The sequence below is a fragment of the Garra rufa genome, chromosome 21 (assembly GCF_049309525.1).
Source record: "Garra rufa chromosome 21, GarRuf1.0, whole genome shotgun sequence".
Lineage (NCBI taxonomy): Eukaryota > Metazoa > Chordata > Actinopteri > Cypriniformes > Cyprinidae > Garra > Garra rufa.
Window position 1 is genome coordinate 32,756,847 of NC_133381.1, and position 25,419 is coordinate 32,782,265.

General features: G+C 36.7%; 1 protein-coding gene across 1 annotated transcript in view; it reads right to left on the bottom strand.

The window, feature by feature from the left end:
• slc25a21 (solute carrier family 25 member 21) overlaps window positions 1–25,419 on the bottom strand; it is a 138,175-nt gene that overhangs the window by 10,784 nt on the left and 101,972 nt on the right. Inside the window, exons 4-6 of the mRNA XM_073827307.1 lie at window positions 16,242–16,325; window positions 5,169–5,235; window positions 2,348–2,407 (exon numbers count right to left, since the gene is read on the bottom strand). Coding sequence (XP_073683408.1) covers window positions 2,348–2,407; window positions 5,169–5,235; window positions 16,242–16,325 — 211 coding nt within the window. The remainder of the gene's footprint in view (window positions 1–2,347; window positions 2,408–5,168; window positions 5,236–16,241; window positions 16,326–25,419) is intronic.

A 25,419-nucleotide genomic window follows, 5' to 3' on the forward strand; every position in this document is an offset into this window, starting at 1 on the left:
GTGACACTTAGCCTTTTAGAAACGTGTTTGTCCAGACGCAGAGCTTGCTTTAACCCACAAATGAGTGAATGAAACTGCCACCGTCAATCATTCTTAGAGGTTAGAAAGGAAACGCAGACAGGAATCAAAGATGAATGAACTGGCTCAGACAAAATGACTGGGACAAAGATAAATTAGTTCATATGTTGCAATAACAGCTCAACTCAACTGTAAGGCAGAGCTAAAGGTTTCATATTTTCATACTAACCAAACAGAGAAGCATTGGCCCTCTAGTTCACCAAATTATTTAATTCATTTTAACATTTTAGTCGGATTTGTCTTTTGATGAAAAATGTCATTTGTTTTCAGTTTAATACTTTGCCATGCCATAATAATTTGTTGTGCATTTTACACTGACTACAATGTCTGACTGCACAATTTTTTTTTTTTGGTGTTCCTAACATTTTTTTTTTCTCTTATTTTTTTTCTCTTATGCTGTATTTTTTTTATTATATTGTGAAAATTATTACAAATTAAAACAACCATTTTTATATTTTCATATATTTAAAAATGTAATTTATTCTTGTGATAGTTATCTTACTATGAATATTATATATTATTATTATCAGTGTTGAAAACAATTGTGCTGCCTAACATTTTTGTTGAAACTATTATACAATTGTTTGACATAAAAAAAACAAAAAACTTTGTAACAGTGTAAAAAGGAAAACTGATGGACTGATGGATATGCAACTATTACAGAAGTTTCAAACGCTCACTCATGCACTGAGAAGAAAACACAATGCATTAAGAGCCTGGGGTGTAAAATTTTGAACAGAATGTTTATGCATCGTGCTTCCTTCTGAAGCATCAGTGAGTGTTTAAACCTTCCCTCAGTTGTCCTCAGTGTGAAAAGATGGATCTCAGAATCCTACAGTCATTGTTGAAAATGGTTCAAATACACAAAAATGTAAAAAAAAAAAGAATTTGTGGGACTTGAAAGATTTTTCTGAAGAATAGTGGGCAGTTTAACTGTTCAGGACAAACAAGGAACTCATGAACAACTATCACTAAAAAAAAAAAAAAAAAAAAAAATTCATTCAGGTAACAACACAGTATTAAGAATCAAATGTATGTAAACTTTTGAACAGGGTCACTTTTATAAATAATTAATAAATAATTTTCTCTTGTAGACTATATGTAAACACCTTCTATGTGAAATATCATATTCAGGTCAGTACTAAATAAAAAATAACATGCATAACAATGCATTTTGTATGATTCCTATTATTTTGGTAAAATAATTAACATTTAGCAGATTCTACAAGGTGTATGTAAACTTTTGACTTCAACTGTGTACAACTGAATCATTACATTACAATCACTTAATAACCAGCATTGTGCATCTACATCTTGTTATCAGCATTTAAAAAAAAAACTATTAACTCGACAAACATTTCCGTTAGTAATTTTGAAGAAGATTAATCCTGCTATACAGACGAATAAAAAATATGCGGTAGGGTTTTATTCTTATTATTTGTGGCTTTCCATTCAAGCACTTGACCTGTATGTCAGCAGGCTTCAGGCCTACTTGAAGAGTGACAAAGGAGATCTCTGAGTGTGTTTGCATAAGGTGAGCTGGGGATAGTCCACACCCACACCCACGATTAATACAAAATTGTGTGTGTGTGACGATTACACGCGCACATTTAGCCTTTTTGTGTGTGTGTATGCGTAGCCATGTATACAAGCTTGTGCATACACTGCAAGACAGTGTGTTCGAGCCTCATTACTCATTTTCTGTCTGAAAACCGGACATCTCCTTGACCGTGTTTACAGTGCCAGCCATCCGCTATTTCAATTTTTATTTGTCATATTACTACGTCTTCATCAATCATACAGAGTCGTTTCAGCTGGGGGGCAGAGCTTAATCGCTCTGTTGAACTCGCTTACGGCCTTGCAGACGATCTCGCTCAACCTCCCGCCTCTCACACACTCCGTACATCAATCTTCCCAGCGCCTGTGGGCTCTGTGTGGATTGACATCTCTAGCTAGAGAGGGCGGAGACAGGTGTGATTGATAAGGCAGGTGAATGTTTTGCCTCTTCTCGGCTGTTCGACGAGGCTGTGGATGCGAGATCCGCCGCCGGGCTCAGCCGTCAAGCTTGCTGCCACATTGATAGACTACTGTCAAAGTAATGGGCTATCTTTCTCATGCCTCGCTGAGCAGCATTCATCTCGATTACACTTCTTTCCCACTGCCAGCACGCCATGTAATGAGAGTGCTTTGCTTGACTGTGTATGTGATTGTGTGTATAGTATCAATGACCGTGTATGTGTATATATCTCGCTTGTATCAGATGACTTACCATGCCGGGTGATAAAGGAGTAAAGCTCAACAGCTTCTTGTACTGCTCAAAGGTAAAAAACTGCAAAGAAGATCAGGACAACCTGTCAGGAAGTGTTTTCAGATGCAACATGCATTCACATACATGCACGCAGACAAGACGAATGTTCACACCCTAAGCAAACACAGCTCAACTGCATTGAATGCGAACACTCAAGCTGTCAACATGACATTGAGCAAATACAAATACACACATAGATGACTAGTAGGACGATGTATAATTCTTTATATTAGTAAAGATTTGCTCAGCTTGACAGATATTAGAAAATAAAACATTCAGCAAGACTGATGGAGGCCAGGGTCTGTAGAATAACCCAAGTCTGTTTAGTAGGTTTAAATCAACAGACGTGGTGCATCGTGGATTCATGGATCAGTGTTAAATGAATAGCAAATTCTGTCATCATCCCCATCAACCTCATGTCGTTACAAATCCGTATGATTTATTCTGGCACACAAAAGGAGTTCTGAAAAATATCCTAGCTACTCTTTTCAATATAAAGTGAATGAGGACGCTCCAATCTCATTTTTCATCTCATTTTCTCCTCCAACTTCAAAATCGCCCCACATCGTTGTTTTACCTTTTTTGTAACGTTCGTTTTGCACGTTCGCTTTGTAAACACTGGGTCGGTATTTTCTGCCTACGTCACGTGTGACCTTTCCAACGTGACTACGTGATGCAAAGATAAGCAACTGTAAGATGATCATTCGTGGTTAGAAAGTATACAGATTTTTACTTTTTTTTTTAATTTTGAAAATGACAGATCATTTTTTGCTTGTGTAGAGCCCTTTGAAACTGCAATTTGGACCTTCAACCCATTGACCACCATTGAAGTCCACTATATGGAGAAAAATCCTGGAATGTTTTTCTCTCCCTAATTTCTTTTCAAATGAAAAATAAAGACATGGGGGGTGAGTAAGTTATCAGGGAACTTTTATTATGGAAGTGAACTAATCCTTTAAGTTGTTATTAACAGAAAATCTTAACATACACCCCAGATCTTCTTTTTCACTTTCAGTTAAAAAAAAAATTGTACCCAAAAAGTTCATATTAAATTACTCAAAAGAAGTAATACACACTTTTTAGGGATAAATAAGGTACAAAAATAACCCTATAATGAGCTGTTTTGACATTTTTGTTTCTGACAGTGTTGGAAAGTTAATGCAGAGTTAAAGAGACTTACTTCTTTTAAGTAAATGAATTTATTCCGTGAATATGTTAATCTAGCTTACTTTGCATGACATGTTCACAAATGATCAATGATCCAGTTGCAGCAGTTACTCTTAATTTTCAATGAATAACAGCTTAAATTTTGTTCTGTCTGACAAAAAACTATAGTACACTTTTAAAAACAAAGGTTCTTTATTAGCACTGATGATTCTGTATTATCCATGTAATGTTTCCAAACAAAAGGTTCTAAAAATGTAAAAGGATTTTCTTCACACTGAGAAGAAAACTCTTCACTGAAAGTTTCTTTGAAGAACCAAAAATGGTTCTATTGCGTCGCTGTAAATACATCCTTTTGAAACCTTTATATTTAAGTGTATGGACTGAGAAGACTAAGATTAAGCCACAGGAGTTGTACAGTATAGACTGCTTTTATAATGCTTTTGTGTCCTTTTTGAGACTTGAAGGGACATTTCACCCAAAAATGAAAATTATCCAATTACTTACTCACCCTCAAGGCATCCTAGGTGTATATGCTTTCCTCTTTCAGACAAATCCAATTGGAGTTATATCAAAAAATGTCCTGGCTGTTCCAAGTTTTAAAATGGCAGTGAATGGGTGAATAGTCCAAAATAAGTCCAATAAAGCGCATCCATCCATCATAAAAAGTACTCCACATGGCTCCGGGAGGTTAATAAAAGCCTTCTGAAGAGAATTGATGCTCTTTTGTAAGAAAAATATCCATATTTAAAACTTTATAAACAGTAATCTGTAGCTTCCGCTAAGTATCGTATGTGCGTTCTCGAGAGTAGCATTCTAGCAGAAGACGTAGGATGTAGATGAAGCTTATGAGGCGAAAGCGCAGAGGGAAACAAACACCAGTCACAAATTAGAAGTTTGCCTTTGAAAGTCATACACACCTAGGATGCCTTGAGGGTGAGTAAATTATGGGGTCATTTTAATTTTTGGGTCAACTATCACTTTAAAAGTTACAGTTTCCATGCAGTGGAGGAAAATGACCAGTATGTTATTCAAAATTTAAAAAAAAAAAATTGTGTTCCACATAGGAAAGACCGTCAAATGGGTTGAATGAGAATTATTACATGATGACAGAATTTTCATGTGAATTCAGGTGAACAAATCCTTTATGGTAAACTGGTAAAGCATGTTAGGTCTACCAATCCAAAGCCTTCCAATAATGAAATTAAACCCCTTCCAGATGTTTTTAGATTGGAAAAGTGAGACAATAATGTGCACGCTCTCCTTTCAGACACCCATTTGAGGTGCCCATAACATACAGCCTAAAGCCAGTGAGTTCTCATCGAAACTCAAGAGTGTATATATGTACTGTTTATACATGATACTAAAGTGAGGCCGGTAGCAATCTTTGGCCATGTAGGTCAATATTGGGAGTTCTCAACAGCAAACACATGTGGCATGACGACAAACATAGAGAGGGGATGACTGTTTTTGATCCTCCTGGCTACAGCCGGTACGTTGAGGACATACGTATGTGGTCTGTGTGTATGTTTACACTCGGAAGGCCAGGTTGCAAAGATCAGAGTGTGTATGGTTTAAGTGATGAGTTTAAGCTCAAGTCAAATGTGGTTCCTGTTACCTTCACTGCTCTCTTTGGGGTCTCGGCCAAAATGGGGGGAAGGATTCCCTTGTAGAAGCCGTACACTCTGTTGAGGAAAAGACATCACTCATTGGGTTTGAGACACATGGACACACAACATTCAAATGACTATTTGACCAATTATGTGTGCAGTAATAAAACAAAAGATTTGTTTGCAAATCATAAAAAATTTGATTCAATACAGAATAACAGTTTGACATGATAAACATCAGGATAGGATCTATGGGTGATTTGCAAATGTTGTTGTGTTGACTGCATTCATCAAGCTTAATATCTCATGGTTACAGAAGGAAGTTAATAAATAATTATGTGACCCTGGACCACAAAACCAGCCTTAAGTAGCATGGGTATATTTGTAGCAATAGCCAAAAATGCATTGTATGGGTCAAAATTATCGATTGTTCTTTTATGCCAAAAATCATTAGGGTATTAAGTAAAGATCATGTTCCATGAAGATATTTTGTACATTTCCTACCATGAATATATCAAAATGTAATTTTTGATTAGTAATATGCATTGCTTGCAACTTCATTCGGACAACTTTAAAGGCAATTTTCTCAATATTTAGATTTCTTTTTGCACCCTCAGATTTAAGATTTTCAAATTGTTGTATCCAAGCCAAATGTGACCCTGGACCACAAAACCAGTCTTAAGTCGCTGGGGTATATTTGTAGCAATAGCCAAAAATACATTGCATGGGTCAAAATTTTAGATTTTTCTTTTATGCCAAAAATCATTAAGAAATTAAGTAAAGTTCATGTTCCATGAAGATTTTTTGTAAAATTCTTTCTGTAAACATATCAAAATGTAATTTTCGATTTGTAATAGGCATTGTTAAGAACCTAATTTGGACAACTTTAAAGGTGATTTTCTCAGTCTTTTTGATTTTTTTGCATCCTCAGATTTCTGATTTCAAATAGATGTATCTCAGCCAAATATTGTCCTATCCTAACAAACCATACATCAATAGAAAGCTTATTTATTGAGCTTTCATATGATGTATAAATCTCAGTTTTGTCAAATTTAACCTTATGACTGGTTTTGTGGTCCAGGGTCACAAATATTGTCTTATCCTAACAAACCATACATCAGTGGAAAGCTTATTTACATAACATTGACAAAACATTGACATTTATGACTGGTTTTGTGGTTTATGGTCACCTATATTAATAAATACAAAAAAACTAAACTGAATAAAAAACTAAATAAGGCATTTAAAATACATGTAGATGTTTTGGTAGCAGGTTTGCAAAAATGTATGACATAAAAAGCACAGAAAATAAAACAGTTTTTACTTTCACTATCACTGTTGGCAAAAAGCTGACCAATATGGAAATGAAAATGAAAATGTTGGAGTAGCACACATGCAGTTTGAATATAGCATGAAACAATATTTACTGTATTAATTAATGGAGCAATATGGAAGCACAATGGAAGTCCAGTCTATCGAATAAGCGCTAGCATTTTAGAAATATAACATTACAATTTGTATCTAAAACATTTAAATCTGAGTTTAAAGTAATTAGCAACAGGATTAAAGGTAATGCATTTATTAATTTATATTTAATTTTTTATTTATTTATAGAGTTTCTATGCCGATACAATAGCCAGTTATTGAAACTGATATCTGCCGATAGAGATAGCGATATTTTGATATTCTTAAAGAGAAAAAAATCTCTCCTAACCAGTGCTGTAAACTATATAGTGAACCATCTCATTTGTTAAATTACTATAATATTAAAGGTTATTATAATATTCAACTGCTCTTTTTTTCAGATATAATAATAAAATAAAACAAATAAAAACTGAAATGTCTATACTCCTCTTCAAGCCAGATTTATTCATATATATTCATATATATAGCAATAGCCAAAAATACATTGTATGGGTTAAAATTATTGATTTCTTTTATGCCAAAAATCATTAGGATATTAAATAAAGTTTATGTTCCATGAAAATATTTTGAAAATTTCCTACCGTGAATACATCAAAACTTAATTTTGGATTAGTAATATGCATTGCTAAGATCTTTTGGACAACTTAAAAGGTGATTTTCTCAATATTTTTTTTGCACCCTCAGATTCAAGATTTTCAAATAGTTGTATCTTGGCCAAATTCAGATGATGAATAAATCTCAATTTCACAAAATTGACACTTATGACTGGTTTTGTGGTCACACACACACACACACACACACACACACACACACACACACACACACACACACACACACACACACACACACACACACACACACACACACACGTTGGGTTTACATGTTTTATGGGGACATTCCATAGGCGTAATGGTTTTTATACTGTACAAACCGTACTTTCTATGGCCCTACACCTACCCTACACCTAAACCTTGCCCTCACAGGAGATTGTGCACACTTTTACTTCCTCAAAAAAACTCATTGTGCATGATTTATAAGCCTGTTTCCTCATGGGGACCTGAGAAATGTCCCCACAAGGTCAAAATTTACTGGTATTCCTATCCTTGTGGGGACATTTGGTCCCCACAACGTCATGAATACCAGGTACACACACACACACACACACACACACACACACACACACACACACACACACACACACACACACACACACACACACACACATAAATATATATACATACAAACTACGAAACTATCAACATTAGATAACTTTCCTAAGGTAAAAGCCAATGTTAAGTGAAATATTGTTCACAAGCTATTATATTGGTGTCTTTCCGCAGTTAAACACTGATTGAATGATTATAATGTATATTTTAACATACCTTCTGATGTTCATTCATGCTAATTTTGTGCTATAGCTTTAAGTTAAGTTATTATTAAAGTTATTTTTAAAGTGGAAGAGACTTTTCACGCAGGTTTGGCTACAGTGATCTGTCTCGTCACATTTAAGAGCGTCAAAACAGCATTCATTGTCTGAATTTCGTAATAGAATGGACAGAATTGAACGATGAGACTTTGTTTCGTAGCAGAAGTAAGAAAGCACAAAGCTTTTTGCAATTATATACGAGTCATGCTACAAATAATGTTTGGTGTAGAGAAAACTGTGTATCTGGCAACCCTGGACTGAACCAGGGGTGATTCGTAGGATCAAATAGACATTGAATAGTGCTTTAATGTCGCTATTAACTGGTAATGCGTTATTTTCATATTCATTTAGATAGTGCCAAATTAAACACAAGAAATTTTCCTCAGACACAGTATGAGTCTGACATGTTCCGCCACGTTTTGATTGACAGGATATAATCGGCCCTGATCACCGGCTCATTTTGAACAATCAAGGTGAAAAAATTGCTTTTATCATATCCGACACTAAATTTTTGGCATTGGCGAATCTTTAAGTGCAGCTAAATTATTAGAAGACCTTGATTGAATTTGTGCTTAGACTCAATCCTAATTAAGCCTCAAGTGTCAAAATGGCGTAAGTAAATGACCTAGTGTCTTAAGATGTGACTAAAATTTGCAACTATTTCACATCCTGGCACATAGGAATGCTAAATTCTACTTTGATGCATGAATACTATGGAAATCCACCCCCATTACCATGCACTGAACTCAGCTTCGGTTGTAATGCACTACTGCTTCCAAACCAGAACAGGTTAAACTGGTCTAAACACACAAACAAGCACTTGTAAATGAAAAACAAAAGCCCTCCACCAAAAGAAACTACATTTTTCAGTTTGCAATGTCTAAAAAGATTAAGACAGCCAAATCATCTCTTGGCATTAGTGTCAAAACGGGTGAGATTCTTCAGCTCCTGCTATATAATTAATGATGAGTTCTTGAGAAGGAATAACTGTCACAGTATTGCTTCAAAGAAAATAGCTTTAAGGGATACTTATCAAATAATAGAGTTAGAACTGCAAATAGACGTAGACAGGAATGATAAGCAAATTAACACAGTCTTTGTCTTCCAACAGCATTATCACTAATATCTTTTCCTATTTGAATATACTTAGAAAGCTGAAATATGTTTAAGTTCATCTAGATATCACCACACATCAAGGCTACTTGCATAACTGTCGTGATACGGGTTAAACGTTGTAACGGCAATAATTGCGTATCCAACTGTGGATGATCTGACTGTAATGTTGGCCTACCATGCTGTATCTTAACAAAAAAGATTATTAGAATATTTTCTTTGATTTTAAACATCGTACAGGATCTCATGGACATTTACAACCAAACGTTGACCAAAATAAGTGTCCGCATTTTGAGATTCCAGTCTGATCAATGCTTCAGCACGTTCTCACCAGCCCTAAACGCAGACATGTGCACTTTGAGAAGCAGACATTGTTTGGAGAGCATATGTACTTTTTCTGAAGCTGAAACCTGACTCTGTTATGCTTTCTGTCAATCTGAAAGTCAGGACAAGCCCGAGCAAGGGAAACACCTGAGCTTTTCTTCTCGCTCCTCATTCTCTCATACAAAAACTCTGCAGTATGGTAAAGAGCTAACATTTACCTAGAATTGTGCGTGTAGTTTCGGTATTGTGGTAATATGTCAAAAAGAAAAGCTCCGTCATTGGATTTATTGTGGTGTGATACAATTGGTTAGTAGGGATGACAATAAATATTGATGCTTGATGCTCTTCTTTAGAGCTTTATTAGAATTATTAAAGTTTATTGAAGACTTGCAGTCAAAGAAATCAAAAGATGATTTAATCTTTGAAGCCCACAGAATGTTTATTTTAAGAATTAAAGTTAAGAACGCAGATTATGCTATTTTGTTTACAATGTGGATAAAGTTAATCTTAAAACGAAAAAAGTAAGTAAATAGATGCAGTCATTATTTCAGTATTTTTACCAACAAATTGAATATCATGAACTAACAATAAACAATACTTTCACAGCATATATCAATAGGTTATTAATTTATATATATACAGATATATTTTTAACATCTCAAGGTTAAAGTATAAATATGCATAAATGTATAAATCAACATTACTATATTGTGAGTGAACACAAACAAACACTGAAAAATGTGTTAAAAGTTTGGATGCAATAAGAGCCGGGGGGTGAAAACTTTTTGAATTTAAAGATCAGGGTAAATGTAACTTATTTTGCCTCTTGGGAAACATGTAATTATCTTCTTTAGCTTATTAAGGGCAGTACTAAATTAAAAAAATATGGTATTTAGGCAAAATAAGAAAAACCTATCACGTACGTAACTGTTTAAAAGTTTATACCCCTGGCTCTTAATGCATCAGTGAGCGTTTGAACCTTCTGTAACAGTTGCATATAAGTCCCTCAGTTGTCCTTAGTTTGAAAAGATGGATCTCAAAATCATACAATCATTGTTGAAAAGGGTTCATATACACAAAAATGCTGAAAAAACAAAGAATTTGTGGGATTTTTCTCTTTAACTCTTCAGGACAAAGAAAGGACTCCTAAACAACTATCATTAAAAAAACAGATGTGGATCATTCAGGTGACAACACAGTATTAAGAATCAAGCAGATGTACACTTTTAAACGGGGACGTTTTTATAAATTTGATTATTATTTTCTCTTGTGGACTATATGTAAATGCCTTTTATGTGAAATATCTTATTTAAAAAAAAGCTGTGGATCATTCAGGCAACAACACAGTATTAAGAATCAAGTGTATGTAAACTTTTGAACATGGTCGGTTTTATAAATTCTAGTGAAATATCTTATTCTAAATGAATAAAATGATTTAATGGTAGTTTAGATTAACAATTGCTGTAAAAATTACTGTTGATTGTTATGATACCTAATAGATTAATTAATTGTAAAATCCTAACGTAAAATCTTTTCTAAAATATTTTAATGCTTTTATATTATTTCTAAATATTAAAAAAGCATAAGTCAATGTATTGTTTTTGAATGCAAAACCACTGAGGAGCATTCTTGCATGTTCCACAAAACAAAACAAAAAGTCCTACAGGTTTGTAACAACATTAGAACAAGTACACCCTTAAAAAGAAAAGGTGCTTTAAAAGGTTCTTCACAGCGATGCAATAGAAGAACCATTTTTGGTTCCACAAAGAACAATTCAGTCAAAGTTCTTTAAAGAACCATCTCTTTCTTACCTTTTTACCATTTGAAGAACCTTCTTTCGCCACAAAGAACCTTTGTGAAACAGAAAGTTAAAGGTTCTCTATGGAACTAGGTTCCTCTATGGTAACGTGAAGCACCTTTATTTTTAAGAGTGTATATGACATGATTTTTGGTTGAACTATGCTTTAACACTAACAGCTAAAGCTTAAGATCAGGTAACATCCATGTATTAGATGGTTGATACATCTCGGGAGTGGATGGGTAAGAATGGAACAGATTTCTCAGTATCAGTTCTAGCATGTATTGATATTGAACACACGTGTGTGTGGACAGGGTGGACAGAGTAGCGTGACAGCTGCATGTGAACTTCTGTCGTTGTATTGTGAAAACATGCCCCAGCAGTCAACAGAGATGTCCTCGGCTGATTTAGTTGGGGTGTAAATATTATCGTTTCTGCGAACAGAGATGAGGCGATTAGCGAGCGAATTTGCCCACTTCGTGACCGCCACTCCAAAACCTCTGACCCACGGCTAATTACTAGCACACATCTCATCAGATGACAAACATTCTCGATTTCACCAGCATCACGATGTGTCAGATGTCACAAGCCTCACTTGTCAGGTGAAACGGCAACAGAGAGGCATTGTGCCGAACGAAAGTGTCTGGCGGAGTGGGACCGACATGCAGGGCTTTTGTCTGGCCGAAACGGAAGCCCCCCTCCCGTCGCCCCCCTTTGCGGCGCATGCAAACGCCGGCCGCGTGTTTCCCGGGTGTGGTCAGTCTAAGAAACATCAGGTGGTGAGATAAAGCTCCAATTTGTTACACACGCACTTAAGACCCCATTTGACTATGCCTGGTTTGACTATGCCTGAATGCCAATTTGACTCTAAATGTAAGCACGCAGTTGGCCCTCATAAGCAAATGCTCACACATTTAGGTACGTGTGGGTCCAGCTGCTGGAGTTTGTATAGGTGTGATTTGTCTTTGATTTGCATCAATCCCCATTTCTCCCATTCAACTCATAGCCACATCCTTCAACATAACAAAAGCAGAGGAAGGAAATGATACATTAACCAAATTGGATAATGAGGCAAAATGTTTGATCCCTGTTATGGGACCGACCGTCAATGAATCACTGGGCTGCTGACGGGGGAAACGTACATGGAGTATTTACATTTTGCTCTTTATCTGCTGTAAGTAATTGTACGGTTGTGATCTTACATGCTGGACCGGGTGACTTTGAGCTCTTCCTGTTCAATCCCTTGTCAACAACCTGAATGCTTGATCTGCAAATATTGTCATTTGCCTCTCGAGACCTTAACCTTGACATTGGTTTGGGGCGGCACAACGGCTCCAGGCTCATAAATCTAGGAACCAGGAGATGAGAAGCAGGGACGTTTCTTGAGCTTTGGCTTGAAATCAAACATGACAGACCAATTCATCAGCTAATTGCCTGCAGTGATTGTAATGATATGTAATGGTATGTGTGTAATAATTTGTATACTATTAATGTTTGAAACAGCGGCAAATGAGTCATTTCTATGAAGTTCATCATGCTGTTTGATATACAAACGTATTAATAAAAAGCATTAAAAATGTGGCTATGGGCATGCAACTTAAAACCATAAAAGATAAATATGGTATGAATTACATATACATATACATTTACTATAGAAAGAAATTCTGTAATGTAAAGCAACATAAGCCTTCCTAATTACGTTTACAGGAAACATACATTCATACAAAAGTCCTGTTTGGAAATCAGTCGTCTAAACACTGAACTTCAAAGAAACCACTATAAAAGCATTTAACCAATATATGTTAATATATGCATTTTATGTACAACATCAGCATTTTATTATTTGATTGAAATCCAGAATTTAAAATCATGCTGAACTTTTAATCACCCCCCCCCCCAAAAAAAAATCTTGTCCTTGACCTACATATTGTCTATTCATCAAAGAATTCTATAAAAATGTGTCAGTTTCCAAAAAAATAAAGCTGTTTTCAGTAAAATGAAATTTTTTTTGTTTACTACCATATCAGCATGTAATAATAATTTCTGAAGGATAATGTGACACTAAAATAAATAATGAAATAAAATTGTATATTTTTTAAAATATAGATATTGATATAAAAAATATAAATAATATATAAAAATATAAATAAATATAAAAAAGTAAAAAAATATATATTAATAATATTAAAAATAATATTTCTTTAAAATATTTAAAATATACGCTACCAGTCAAAAGATTTTCCTTTTTTTTTTTTTTTTAAAGAAGCCTCATCTGCTCAATACCTGCTTTGTTTTGATCCAAAGTTCAGCAAAAACAGTACAATTTTGAAATATTTTTACTATTTAAAATAACGGTTTACAATTTGAATATATTTAAAATGTAATTTATTCGTGTGATTTCAAAGCTGGATTTTTAGCATCATTATTCCAGTCACATGATCCTTCAGAAGTCATTCTAATATTCTGCTTTGTTGCTCAAAAAACATTTATTATTATTTAATGTCGAAAACAGCTGAGTAGTTTTTTTCAGGTTTCTTTAAATAGAAAATGAACAGAAAGTTCAGAAAAGCAGCATTTATCTGAAATAGAAATCTTTTGTAACATTATAAATGTCTTTATCATCACATTTGATCAATTTAAAGCAACCTTGCTAAATAAAAGTATCCATTTCTATTAAAAAAATATACTGAATCCAGGCTTTTGAATGGTATAGTGCATAATATTACATAAGCTTTTTATTTCAGATGAATGCTGATCTTTGGATCTTTCTTTTCATCACAGAATCCTGGAAAAAATGTACTCAACTGTTTTATTTATTGATAATAATAAAAATGCTTCTTGAACAGCAAAGCAGCATATTAGAATGATTTCTAAAGGATCATGTGACACTAAAGACTGGAGTGATGATGCTGAAAATGTAGCTTTGATCACAGGAATAAATTTCATTTTAAAATATATTCAAATAGAAAACAGTTATTTTAAAATGTAAAAATATTTCAAAATTGTACCGCTTTTGCTGTACTTTGGATCAAGTAAATGCAGGCTTGGTGAGCAAAATAAAAATCTTACTGTTCAAAAACTTTTGACTTATAGTGTACATTTACAAAAAGGCCTTTTTAAGCCTTAGCAACTTACCTGCTGCTCAAAACACCAACAGAAAGTTCTATAAATCACTGGCCAAGACACATACTGTGAAACAAATTATGCACAATCAAGCTATTTATGTATGTGATCTAAAACTATTAGTACTTTCTTTCTATGATGATTCACACATGCTACATCATGACGCAAGTGAACGTTCATAACATTTCAGACAGACTCGGAGCCAGTTCACAGATGGATCTCCAGCTCTGAGCTAATTGGCGTGTGGAAGCCGAAGAGCTCGGGTTTCTACCGCACAGAGGGGAGGACCGAAGCAAAATATGGACCGAGAGCAAAAGTGCAATGCTGGCCCATACAGCATGAGCATGTTTATTTTCAATAATAATTTCACAACAGTAACTCCCACCACCATTTGTGTAAATTAAAACTAAGTGGTTCAGCCTGGGGCTGATCATGCTACCGGCTACTGTGTGATTCCAGCCACAGCACAAACAGTCGGAGGGTGATAATTGGTTTAGAAGAAAGAAGAGGCGTAATCTGCAGGGGAGGCCTGCGGGATGCAGCCGATGACAGCTCCTTGGAGAGGGAAAGTACGATGGATCTTACAACGGCCAGCCAGAGACGCTGCGTCAGCGTCACCTGGGGCCACACGCATGCACATATTCTCACACCTTGCTGCGGATCCGCTTTAGATCCACTGTAAAGCTGTCATCTTGCCATAAACAGAGCTTTCTTTCAAGTCTGCACACTGTCTGGGATCTGACACGTGCCTCATGTTGTGTGGCAGAGGGAGGGGAGGAAAAACTGAAAGGAGAGCAAATCAGTTTGGGAAGGAAAATAAAAGAGGAGGAGGGAGAGACAGAAACAGATAAATCTCAGCCTCAAGCACACTACGTCATATGTGTGATTTCCTATAAGCGGAGATAGTAAACATGACACATGTTGAGCATTGCCTATGCTTAATATAAACCTATGACTTCACTTACTCATCTGAGATTGACACACTGCATATTCCAGGGCAGGTGGAATTAAAGTTAGTGATTTTTGTACACCAGTTTTACTACTTTTTCCAAGCTCACCTGTCACCAGGTGCATGTTGTTATCATGCATACAGAAATATGTACCTAGTTTACACTGAATACATGAAAACAGCAGATGAGAAGTCCTGAAAAAAAACATTGCAAATCAGAAGTGTCATTCACACTTCCAACTAAAAAAACAAAACAAAACTGAAAATGTTTAAATTAAGTTACAAATTAAAGTTAATGAAGGTCAGCGTCAGTATTTGAACCCTAAACAAAACGTATTTCGGCTCTATTTTTTAGTGTCCTGACCTATAAAGAAAACAATGTTTTGTCTAGTATTTAAAAATTACTTTACAACTAGGTGATCAGAGCGAGTAGTAGTAGTGTTCTGTTACACGTGAACAGCCTAATCAAAGGTAGCCAAGCTTGTTCTAGCCAATTACAATTTGTTATTGATTAACTTGCAGTTAGGAGTGCACGGTCAGTTCTTGTTGTGCCTAATATTGTCAAACACGCACACAGTTGTTAAAAACAATGTAAATACAGTCGGTTATGGCTTAAGCAAATGTAAACAGGTGGGTGAGAACCGGATATATGTGACAGTATATTACATCCCTGCATTCGGCCTTAAAGGGACAGTGGCCTAATTAAATACCTGTCATGTTAAATAAAGTCCTTTTTATATAACTAAAATAACTATATACAATATAGATCAAATATCTTGCTCATACGTAATCTGGTCACCCTGTCTGGAAGCATTCTTATTTTGGTGCAAAATACCCCTGGTTAATTATACAACATATCATTTTGATTCTGGATGAAATTAATTGACATCAGAGAGTGACAGAGAAATTTTGATGGTACTTACCCCTCATTGCGAAATATAGTTCTGAAACAGTCTCCAAGGCCTTTATAGCTGTTTGGATCACCCTTCCCTCTCTGGATTTGAAACCTGAAAAATAAAATAATGTCAACTGGTCACCATTAGACTTGATTTACTTCATGGTCACTTGCAGGTTACAAGGTTCAAACACTCACTGATGCTTCTGAAGGAAAAATTATGTAATCTTGGAATTAATCTAGATTAATCTAATGACTAATTTGAATTCTGCCTAAGGCATTCAGAATATATGTGCTACCCAAATAATGACTAAAAGTAAGTCTTTGAGAACGGGTTTCTCAAGCCAGGTGGCAATTTGACCAGGGGCTCATCTCCTGTTTCCAAAATGCATCACAAACTGCTTGACAATTGCATTTACAACACAATTAACTATACAAACTTGTGTAACCAACTATTCCTACACTGCATGTACTTCTGTGTAAAAGGCTGCGCGAGTGCGCGTTGCAGTTAAATACACAGATGCGCACGGGCATGTATACATCCGCGCTAAAATATCAAGGTGAAAGTCATCATAGCTTGCGTAGTATAGACCCAGCTCCCAACCCAACTTTGAGAATAGATTAACGGCGATATTTTTTTTATCACCCGATAAGAGTCTCGCGTTAACGCAGCACGTTAACGCCGATAATGGCCCACCACTAATAAATATATATATATATATATATATATATATTAATAAAAGAGCATTTGAAATGAATAAAAACAACAAATAAAGACACAATCCTACAAATCTTTTAACTCATAACGTAATTTTACAATATTCTCGCTCTAAAAAAATAAAATTCATGCATGTGGTTACATTTAACAGTTGAAAAAAAAAAAGCCAAATAATGTCCACAAGAAAAACAATGATTAAGAATTCATAAATTCTGGAAAACATCACTGCCATACATACATTATGTTCAACATTCCTCCACTTAGATGACTGAGAGATCATAGAGCATGACTACCACATGCAATCAATTATCTGTGTGTAAGAAATGTGGGACACTGGCTAATCTGTGCAAAGTGTCAACACAAGTTTTAGACGTCTGTCAAAATCCAAACCACTCTTTTCTCCCGCCTTCTGTTCTTTTTGAGGCGGCGCTGCTGACTTTCTCGGCCCCTTTAGCACAGCGGAGAAGTCAAACATTTACTTAACCCATCCTTACCAATTAGCTTTGCTTCTCCTATAGCCAAAGACCTTGTAGCTGCTAACTTTGTCGCTAACATGCTAGTAACAGTTCTGCAGTTCCATGTAAATTTTTAATACGATACAAATGGTCAAGAAATGTTTTTGTAGCAACAAGCATGCTAGTAACTCTCTAATAAAGGGCAAACTGAACCGTGTAAATGTTTAACGTGGTACCAGCACAGAGTGCGAGTTTGGGGAAAGGGATTTACTGCTTCACCTCCCCCCCACCCCCCCATGGTTCATGCAATATAGATGTTTTAGCGTGAAGAAATGGACAAAGCAACTGTAGGACCTTTGCTACTTTGACACCAAATGCTATGATTTGTTTACGGGCCAACATGCCAGGACAATTTACAAGAGTTCAGGCTGGGTATCTTTTTGGGCACACAGAGACGATAAATAAACCAACCTTTGGCCTCTAAGCGTAGATGAACTCAGAGTGGAAGACACAGAATGAGAAAGATTCTCCTCATATGGCTTTGACTGCCATGTCAAGAGGTCAGCAGTAAGTCATCCAGGCGGGTGCCTGACGGGGCCATAAAAGTGCCCTGGTTCCATCGGATGAGAGGGTTTACCGAGGTGAGGAGCCTTTCATATCGGCAACAGATTAACATCTTAGAGGGGTGTCCCCAGCATCCAATTTTGTAGATTCCCAAATAGCTTGTAACTCGTGCCTAAGAACCAGTTAAAAAAGCATCATAAACGAACGTCCAACACCATATTAAAGAGAAAGAAGAAAAGAGGGACTCTGAAACAGCAGGCAGTCAAGTGAGGGGGGATGTAGGGATGGGGGCATGCAAGAGGATGGGGCACCGAACCAAAAGATTTAAGACCAGTGGAGCTTGTAAACAAATTTAAATCCATCCTAATTAAAGGCACATGAGAGCAAGGTCAAGAATTGAAGATGGTCTTGTCCCACCAACGCCAGAGCTTCCAGAAGTACACAGGGATGGACCAACCCACTGTAGCCCAGAGGTGGCAGGGCCACAGTCCATTTTCAGCTGCCTGACTCCACTGCTGACCTTGGGGTCACCTCATTTCCTCATGCCCCTTGCCTACCCTGTCATAAAAACCTTGGTCCAAACGTCACAGCCCAGGGAGTGGAAGATAAAGGGAAAGATTTGGGAGCAGAAGATGCCTCGGGACTTTCAAAAAGCATCACCAGGCTTCCCTTGCTTACTGAAAGAAGTTATAGAATAGAAAAGTAGCTTAGGATAAGGTTGTCCTCGAGTTTCTAGATTTGGAGGTAGATATTTAAAGAGTTCACTTTCGAGAAGAGTTTGGGGTGATTCACTTGGCCTTGGAGCCAAGCTCCGGGTTGTTAAGTCAACAAACAGAGGAACTGCGAAAAGCCCAGAGGCTTTATTAAAAGATCCAGCTCTCGGAATCCCTCTCAAAGTAAACCCAGAAAGAAAAGATATACTTACAGGTGACGATATCTGTGAGTTCATCAAAAACCACCAATGACCTTCTGTACTCTGTTTTTATAGTACCAGAGCGCCATCCTGGATCGCCAGGTGAGGGTGAAGGTAAGGCCAGTGTGGAGTTTCTACGGGTGAAATGAGCACTGGGGGTAAATAACCCTACCATCTCCACCTGACCCCAAACTCCCTGTAAAATGGCGAACTCTGAGCACTCTGAGAGGAACGAAAAAGAGAATAAAGAGCAGGAGAACACCTCCTCTTTGTATTTTTATAGACAGAAGTGAAGTGTTTCAGGTCCAGGCCCGAGCGCTAGGGCCTCGTCCCCTTTCAGACCCTGTATGTAATGGGCCAGCACCAGGTCCGACAGGGGGGGCTATGCCCCGCTGAAAGACGGACTTGATGGGTTGAGTCCTAATAATGATGGTGTTAAAAAAAGCCCTGTGGGAAGGGCTGGAGGTTACTGGGTTGATCAAAAGGCTTGAGTTTGATGGGTTTGCCTTTAAAGGGGCAGGCCAAACTTTTAAAAAGGTCTCTTAAATTTGCCTTGTTAAATAAAGGGGTATTCCCCCAAAGAATGGAGCGTGGAGTGGGAACTGCATTATTTAAATTATTACTATTATATCAACCCCATGATAAACAAGCTCCCATGAGTGAAAAACCATCCTGCAAATGCGGCATTAATAACTTTTGCAGGACTTCCTTTTTCCTTTTTACAAGTGAAACTGTGTGACTGTAGTTGTGACAGGAAAATTTTTAAACAGTTGGCATTTTAAATAGGCTGTCTATGTTTCCAGTCTGGTACAATGATAACCAAATATTGCATGGTATATGTAAGGCAAAAAAATAGCTGGAAAATTATTATAAATTTAATTGCAATGTACTGGCTTCAATCACTCAGTTCATGAACAATGAACTGCTTTGCAACTGGAAGAATGGTAGCAAACTCAAGTATTTAGCAAAGTTTTTAGTCATGGCATTTTTTATTCTTAGTCATCTTAATATGTTTTCCATTTGCTGCCTCTGAACCAACACTTTCATCAAGAGCTGAAATGAAAGTAAAATTAGAAAAAGCGCAACACGCACGTGAGCAAAGTTTCTTTTACACACAATCAGCGGTGCATAAGAGAATCCAGAAGGCAGCATTAAAAGGAAATCTATTTTTTACAGCCAGACAGTTAATTTTAATGAGCAGGATCATAAAGATGGCAGACGTCCATTGCAATGGTACGTGAGGTTAAACCTCTCTAACCTAAATGCTCCAATATGGCATAGGACCAATCGTCCTTCTGTGATCATGCTACTCATGCATATCAATTAATGCTGTGCGACTACATTAATCTGCCTGTACGCAAGCAAAACACCATTGATACTTGAGCGGGGTGAATATAAATGTAAAGCCAATGAAATGCAATGCTTTTGGAAAACCACAGGAAAATTTCTCTCTTAAAACCGTCTTGATTCACTGCAGACATACATAGCTGCTTTCCTCTGTTCTTTTGGCTTTTCAAGCTAATACCGTTGGGCCCGTGGCTGGAGGTGGCCTATAAAGCTGAGCCTTTGGAGGGAAGGAGATAAAGAAGAAGAGAACATGGAAGATGGGGCAAAGGGGAAGTGATAAAGTCATGGCGCTTCTGACACTGCATGCTTCCAGGTCTCGGTCTGGGTTAGGACAGCTTGGGTTTCAGTGGCACCACAGGCCAACTGGACCCACTGTGACTCTGGTAATGAAGCTGCCCAAGAAGGCGGGTGGGTGGGGGTTTCGGGCAAGGAATGACGTCCTCAACATGACCAGTTTGACATCCCACAAAATGCTCTCCTCTCACATTTGTGCCGCAGGTTTCCAAACTTTGGCTGACCTCTTGTAAAAACGTTGTATCTCGCTTTGCTAAGACATTCAAAACACAAATAAGCAATGATTAGGGATATGTGACCCTGGACCACAAAACCAGTCATAAGTAGCACGGGTATATTTGTAGCAATCGCCAACAATACATTGTATGGGAAAATTGTTTTGATTTTTCTTTTATGCCAAAAATCATTAGGCTATTAAGTAAAGATCATGTTGCATGAAAATATTTTGTAAATGTCTTACTGTAAATGGACTTTTTTGATTAGTAATATGCATTGCTAAGAACTTCATTTGGACAACTTTAGAGGCGATTTTTTCAATATTTGGATTTTTTTTTGCACCCTCAGATTCCAGATTGTCAAATAGTTTTATTTCGTCCAAATATTGTTCTATCCTAAAAAATCTTACATCAATTTCTAACTTGATACACCCCTTAAAAATTCAACCCATGAAACAGTATGCTGAAATAACTGAGTGAAAAATGACAGCACAGGCAAATTTGTCTAATATCCATAGCTGTGATGATTTCAAGTTAATTTAAAAAATGCTAATAAAGGCACAACTACATACAAATATTAAAGGGATACATGAATGATCCACAGCTGTGTGTGTGTGTGTGTGTGTGTGTGTGTGTTTTTTCTTTAGAGATAGTTGTGCAAATGCATTAAGAGCCGGGGAGTGAAAACTTTTTGAATTTGAAGATCAGGGTAAATGTAACTTATTTTGTCTTCTGGAAACATGTAAGTATCTTCTGTAGCTTCTGAAGGGCAGCACTAAATGAAAAAAAAAAAAAAAAAAAGATATTTAGGCAAAATAAAAAAATGTACATGTCTTCATTCTGTTCAAAAGTTTACACCCCTGGCTCTTAATGCATGTCATGTTGTTCCAAACCTGTAAGACCTTATATATTTTTGATGAAATCCGAGAGTAAGAGCATTGTTAAAACAGTCCATGTGACATCAGTCATTATTTCAGTTTTCTATGCGTACAAAAAAGTATTCTTGTAGCTTCATAACATTACGGTTGAACCACTGATGTCACATGGACCGTTTTATCGATGTCCTTACTATCTTTTTGGGCATTGCTGTCTATGTAGGGTCAGAAAGCTCTCGGATTTCATCAAAAATATTTTAATTTTTGTTCAGAGGATAAACGAAGGTCTTACAGGTTTGGTTAATAACAGAATTTTCAATTTTGGTAAATTATCCTTTTAACTTATATCTGTAAGAATACAACTACTCAATGCTAATTAAACTTGTAACTAATTTATACAATTGAAGTAAAAAAAAGGTTTATTGTTTAGTTAAAATGACATACTATTATTAATGTATACAACCTTTTTGTGTAGTGTTAGCAAAAAAAAAAAAACTACAGTTACTAACTGGCTAGTCAAGCTGTTGAAGAACAAGTTAGACCCATTCTGATAATCCAAACAAACATTTCGGATGTAGAAATATCAGAATGAGAGACTCTGTATAATCCGTCTCAGCTTAGTTATGGCTGCTTTGAAGTAAGGAAATGGCTGGCTGAAGACGGTGGAGACTCCTTAGACAGCAGGAGACTGGCAGCTATTACACAGACGGTCAGGACAGTGCACTCAATCCTGCACTCACTGCTTCTTCAGCAACAGAAACCAGAGTCTCTGAATTACAACTCTACATTTGCACCTCTCACCCCCTGCCTGGCAGGAACACGGCCGCTGCAAAACAAAACTCTAAAGGAGTGGGTCACAGATGCTATGAGGCGTCTGACAGACACAGGAGACAAATGAGTTTTCATCAGGCACTTTACTGCTTCTCTAAAACGGGTCATTTCAGCACGCTGGGACATTTTTGCTTTATTTAGTATGTTTGTAACATAATGCATTTGGGTGTTTGTGACAACTCCTTCAAGCAGACCTGTTTAATACCAGGTCGTAATCTGCAATGGCAGTCACATCAGCGGGAGGTCACACTGCTGGTACCTGGGCTATCGGCACTTTAGTTGTTCTTTTCTACGATCTGATCTCAAACATTTTCTGAGGAAATTTGCTTGCCTGTGTAAAGATGTCTATGATATTTTAGTCTCGATATAACTCTGGACCCTCCTTTAAAGGGAAAGTTCACCAAACCTGTGTAAATTTCTTCTGCAGAATGCAAAATAAGATATTTTTTAGAATGTTTCAACTGTTCATATAAACAAAGCCAAAAGGGTTCCAGAATGGCGCTTTCATTTTAAAATTTTCTAAATATCTTAATTTGTGTTCCACAGGAGAAAGTAAGTCATAACGATAATTTTTTTCTGGATTGAAACGTGATAGGCTAACAAAATGGAAATGTGTTTAATATAGACATACTCTATAAGCACCAGATGTGTTACAACAGTATAATTATTATTATACTACGGTGCTGTTGAATGCTTGAATCTAATTGGCTGACGAATGTTCTTAGGTGTGCAATTATTTTTAAGGAAATGCAGGGCTAAAGTAGTTCCAGGCAGGTTTTGACCACATTACATGTCCATGTCACTTCGCCAAACCATTTCAGTTATTTCAAAAGTCCTTACAGCCTACAACAGCAAAAGAACCAAAACCCACAACGACACTGACCAAGAAAATAAATATAGTATTAGTAAATATAGTGTAAATATAGTGTTTTTGCCACAAAATTATGCACATACTCTCTTTTTCGTGCTCTCTCTCTCTCTCTGTTGTCAAAAGTTTACATACACACTGCAGAATCTGCAAAATGTTACTTATTTTACCAAAATAAGAGGGATCATACAAAATGCATGATATTTTTTTTGTTTAGTACTGACCTGAATCAGATATTTAACATAAAAGACGTTTACATGTAGTCCACAAGAGAAAATAATAGTTGAATTTATAAAAATTACCCTGTTCAAAAGTTTACATACACTTGATTTTTAATACTGTGTTGTCACCTGAATAACACACAGCTTTTTTTTTTTTTGTTTAGTCATAGTTGTCCATGAATCCCTTGCTTGTCAGGTCCCTCTTATTTTGGTAAAATAATCAACATTTTGCAGATTCTGCAAGGTTTATGTAAACTTTTGACCTTAAACTTGTAGTTTCCCTATTAGTAAAAACACTGCTGCCGAACACTGCTGAGAGACAGACTCAGGTAATGCACATGCTCGCTCTCTCTCTCTCTCTCTCTCTCTCTCTCTCTCTCTCTCTCTCTCTCTTTCTCTGTCTTTCTAATAACTTCATTATTAACTGCATTTCTCTGCTATCAACGGCTCAAGCCCCTGTTATTAGGTATAAAATTAAGTTTTGGAATAAGGTGTTAGATGAGATGAATTAATAATGAATGAAGAAATTTATTCTATTCACAATTGCGTCTATTATTCCTTACTTATTACTAACAGTAGAACACCAAAATTATCAACATACATATGTCATGCTATCACACTCCTATTCTTCCATTGTTCCATTCCAGGAAAGTAAAAACATCCCTTACATATTTAAGCCCACAAATGAACAGAGTGAATTCATTAAGGTATGTAAACGTTTCTCTAATGAAAATTCGTTTCATACTCAGTGTGAGTAATTCTGGTGCCAAGTTTCATTCTTTTTACATAAACACGCATTTAATTTAATTTAGTCTCGGTGAACTTGAGAACATGGTCAAGGAATGGACTTTGGCCGTTTGAAAGACATGACACCAGAACTTTGAGTGTTTAGTAATTACCTTAAATTAATTATTACTGGTAGGCCTACTGCTATTATAACTTGCACCTGATTTTCCATGATCTGAGTTAAGTTTAGCAGTCAATATTGTACTCTGTACACCCTGGTGAAGACTTAAGCCAAAATATGTCAGTGGTAAGCCACTAATATAAAAGCTTTTTAATTCCCTTTCTAAACCACAAATAGTAGTGCCTTGAGTTATTTTGGACTGGCTTTAGATTTCCCCTTTATAATGAAACATGCCACAACCAATGTTCTGCTGACTTCTTTCAGTGGAATTGTGAGTAGTTACTGTCCGACCACTGATGTGATTGGAGTCTCGGCTTCCTAAGCACAGAGAGCCACAGTCAGATACCTGCGTGCAGTTTACACCATCAGAGCCGTCAGCCTGGGCAGGGTAGGATTAAGAGATCACTGGAGCACAGCTGAGCGACGTGCTGCTTTACTGGGACGGATCGGCTCTTAGTCCTCTGAGCTTTGAGCCCTGCTGTTTGAAGGGCCGGTTGAAGGATTCCATCAGGAGTGCACCAGGGTTCAGCCACCAGTCGGGGGTGGAAGCTTGTGGGCTCGTCTCTCAGTGTCACCGTTCCTGGGGACAGGATGTCATCTGTCACTGTCCTCGTCAAACATTACTATCCCTCCCCAGTGAAGCTCACTCTCAAGTGTGCTGGGATCTGACGATGGTTGTGTCATCACAGCGACTCTCGTGAGGATGTATCTCCATGTTTTTTTAATCACTACTGGTGGAGGAACATAGATTAGCGTGTAGACTGATGGCAAAAGAGACATGGTAGATCACTCAACATGGACAGATGCAGTGACAGGATCAGTGTTGATGTTTTATTTTCTTGAAAAAATGTTTTATTTCTATTTAGTATTGTATTTAGTATTGTTCTATCATTTGTTCTGTATTTGTCTCTGTCCATCCAACACCTCTCTACTGCAATCCTGGCCCATTCCTCGTCTGAAAAAGCTTTCAGATCACTGATAATTTTTGCTTTTCACTT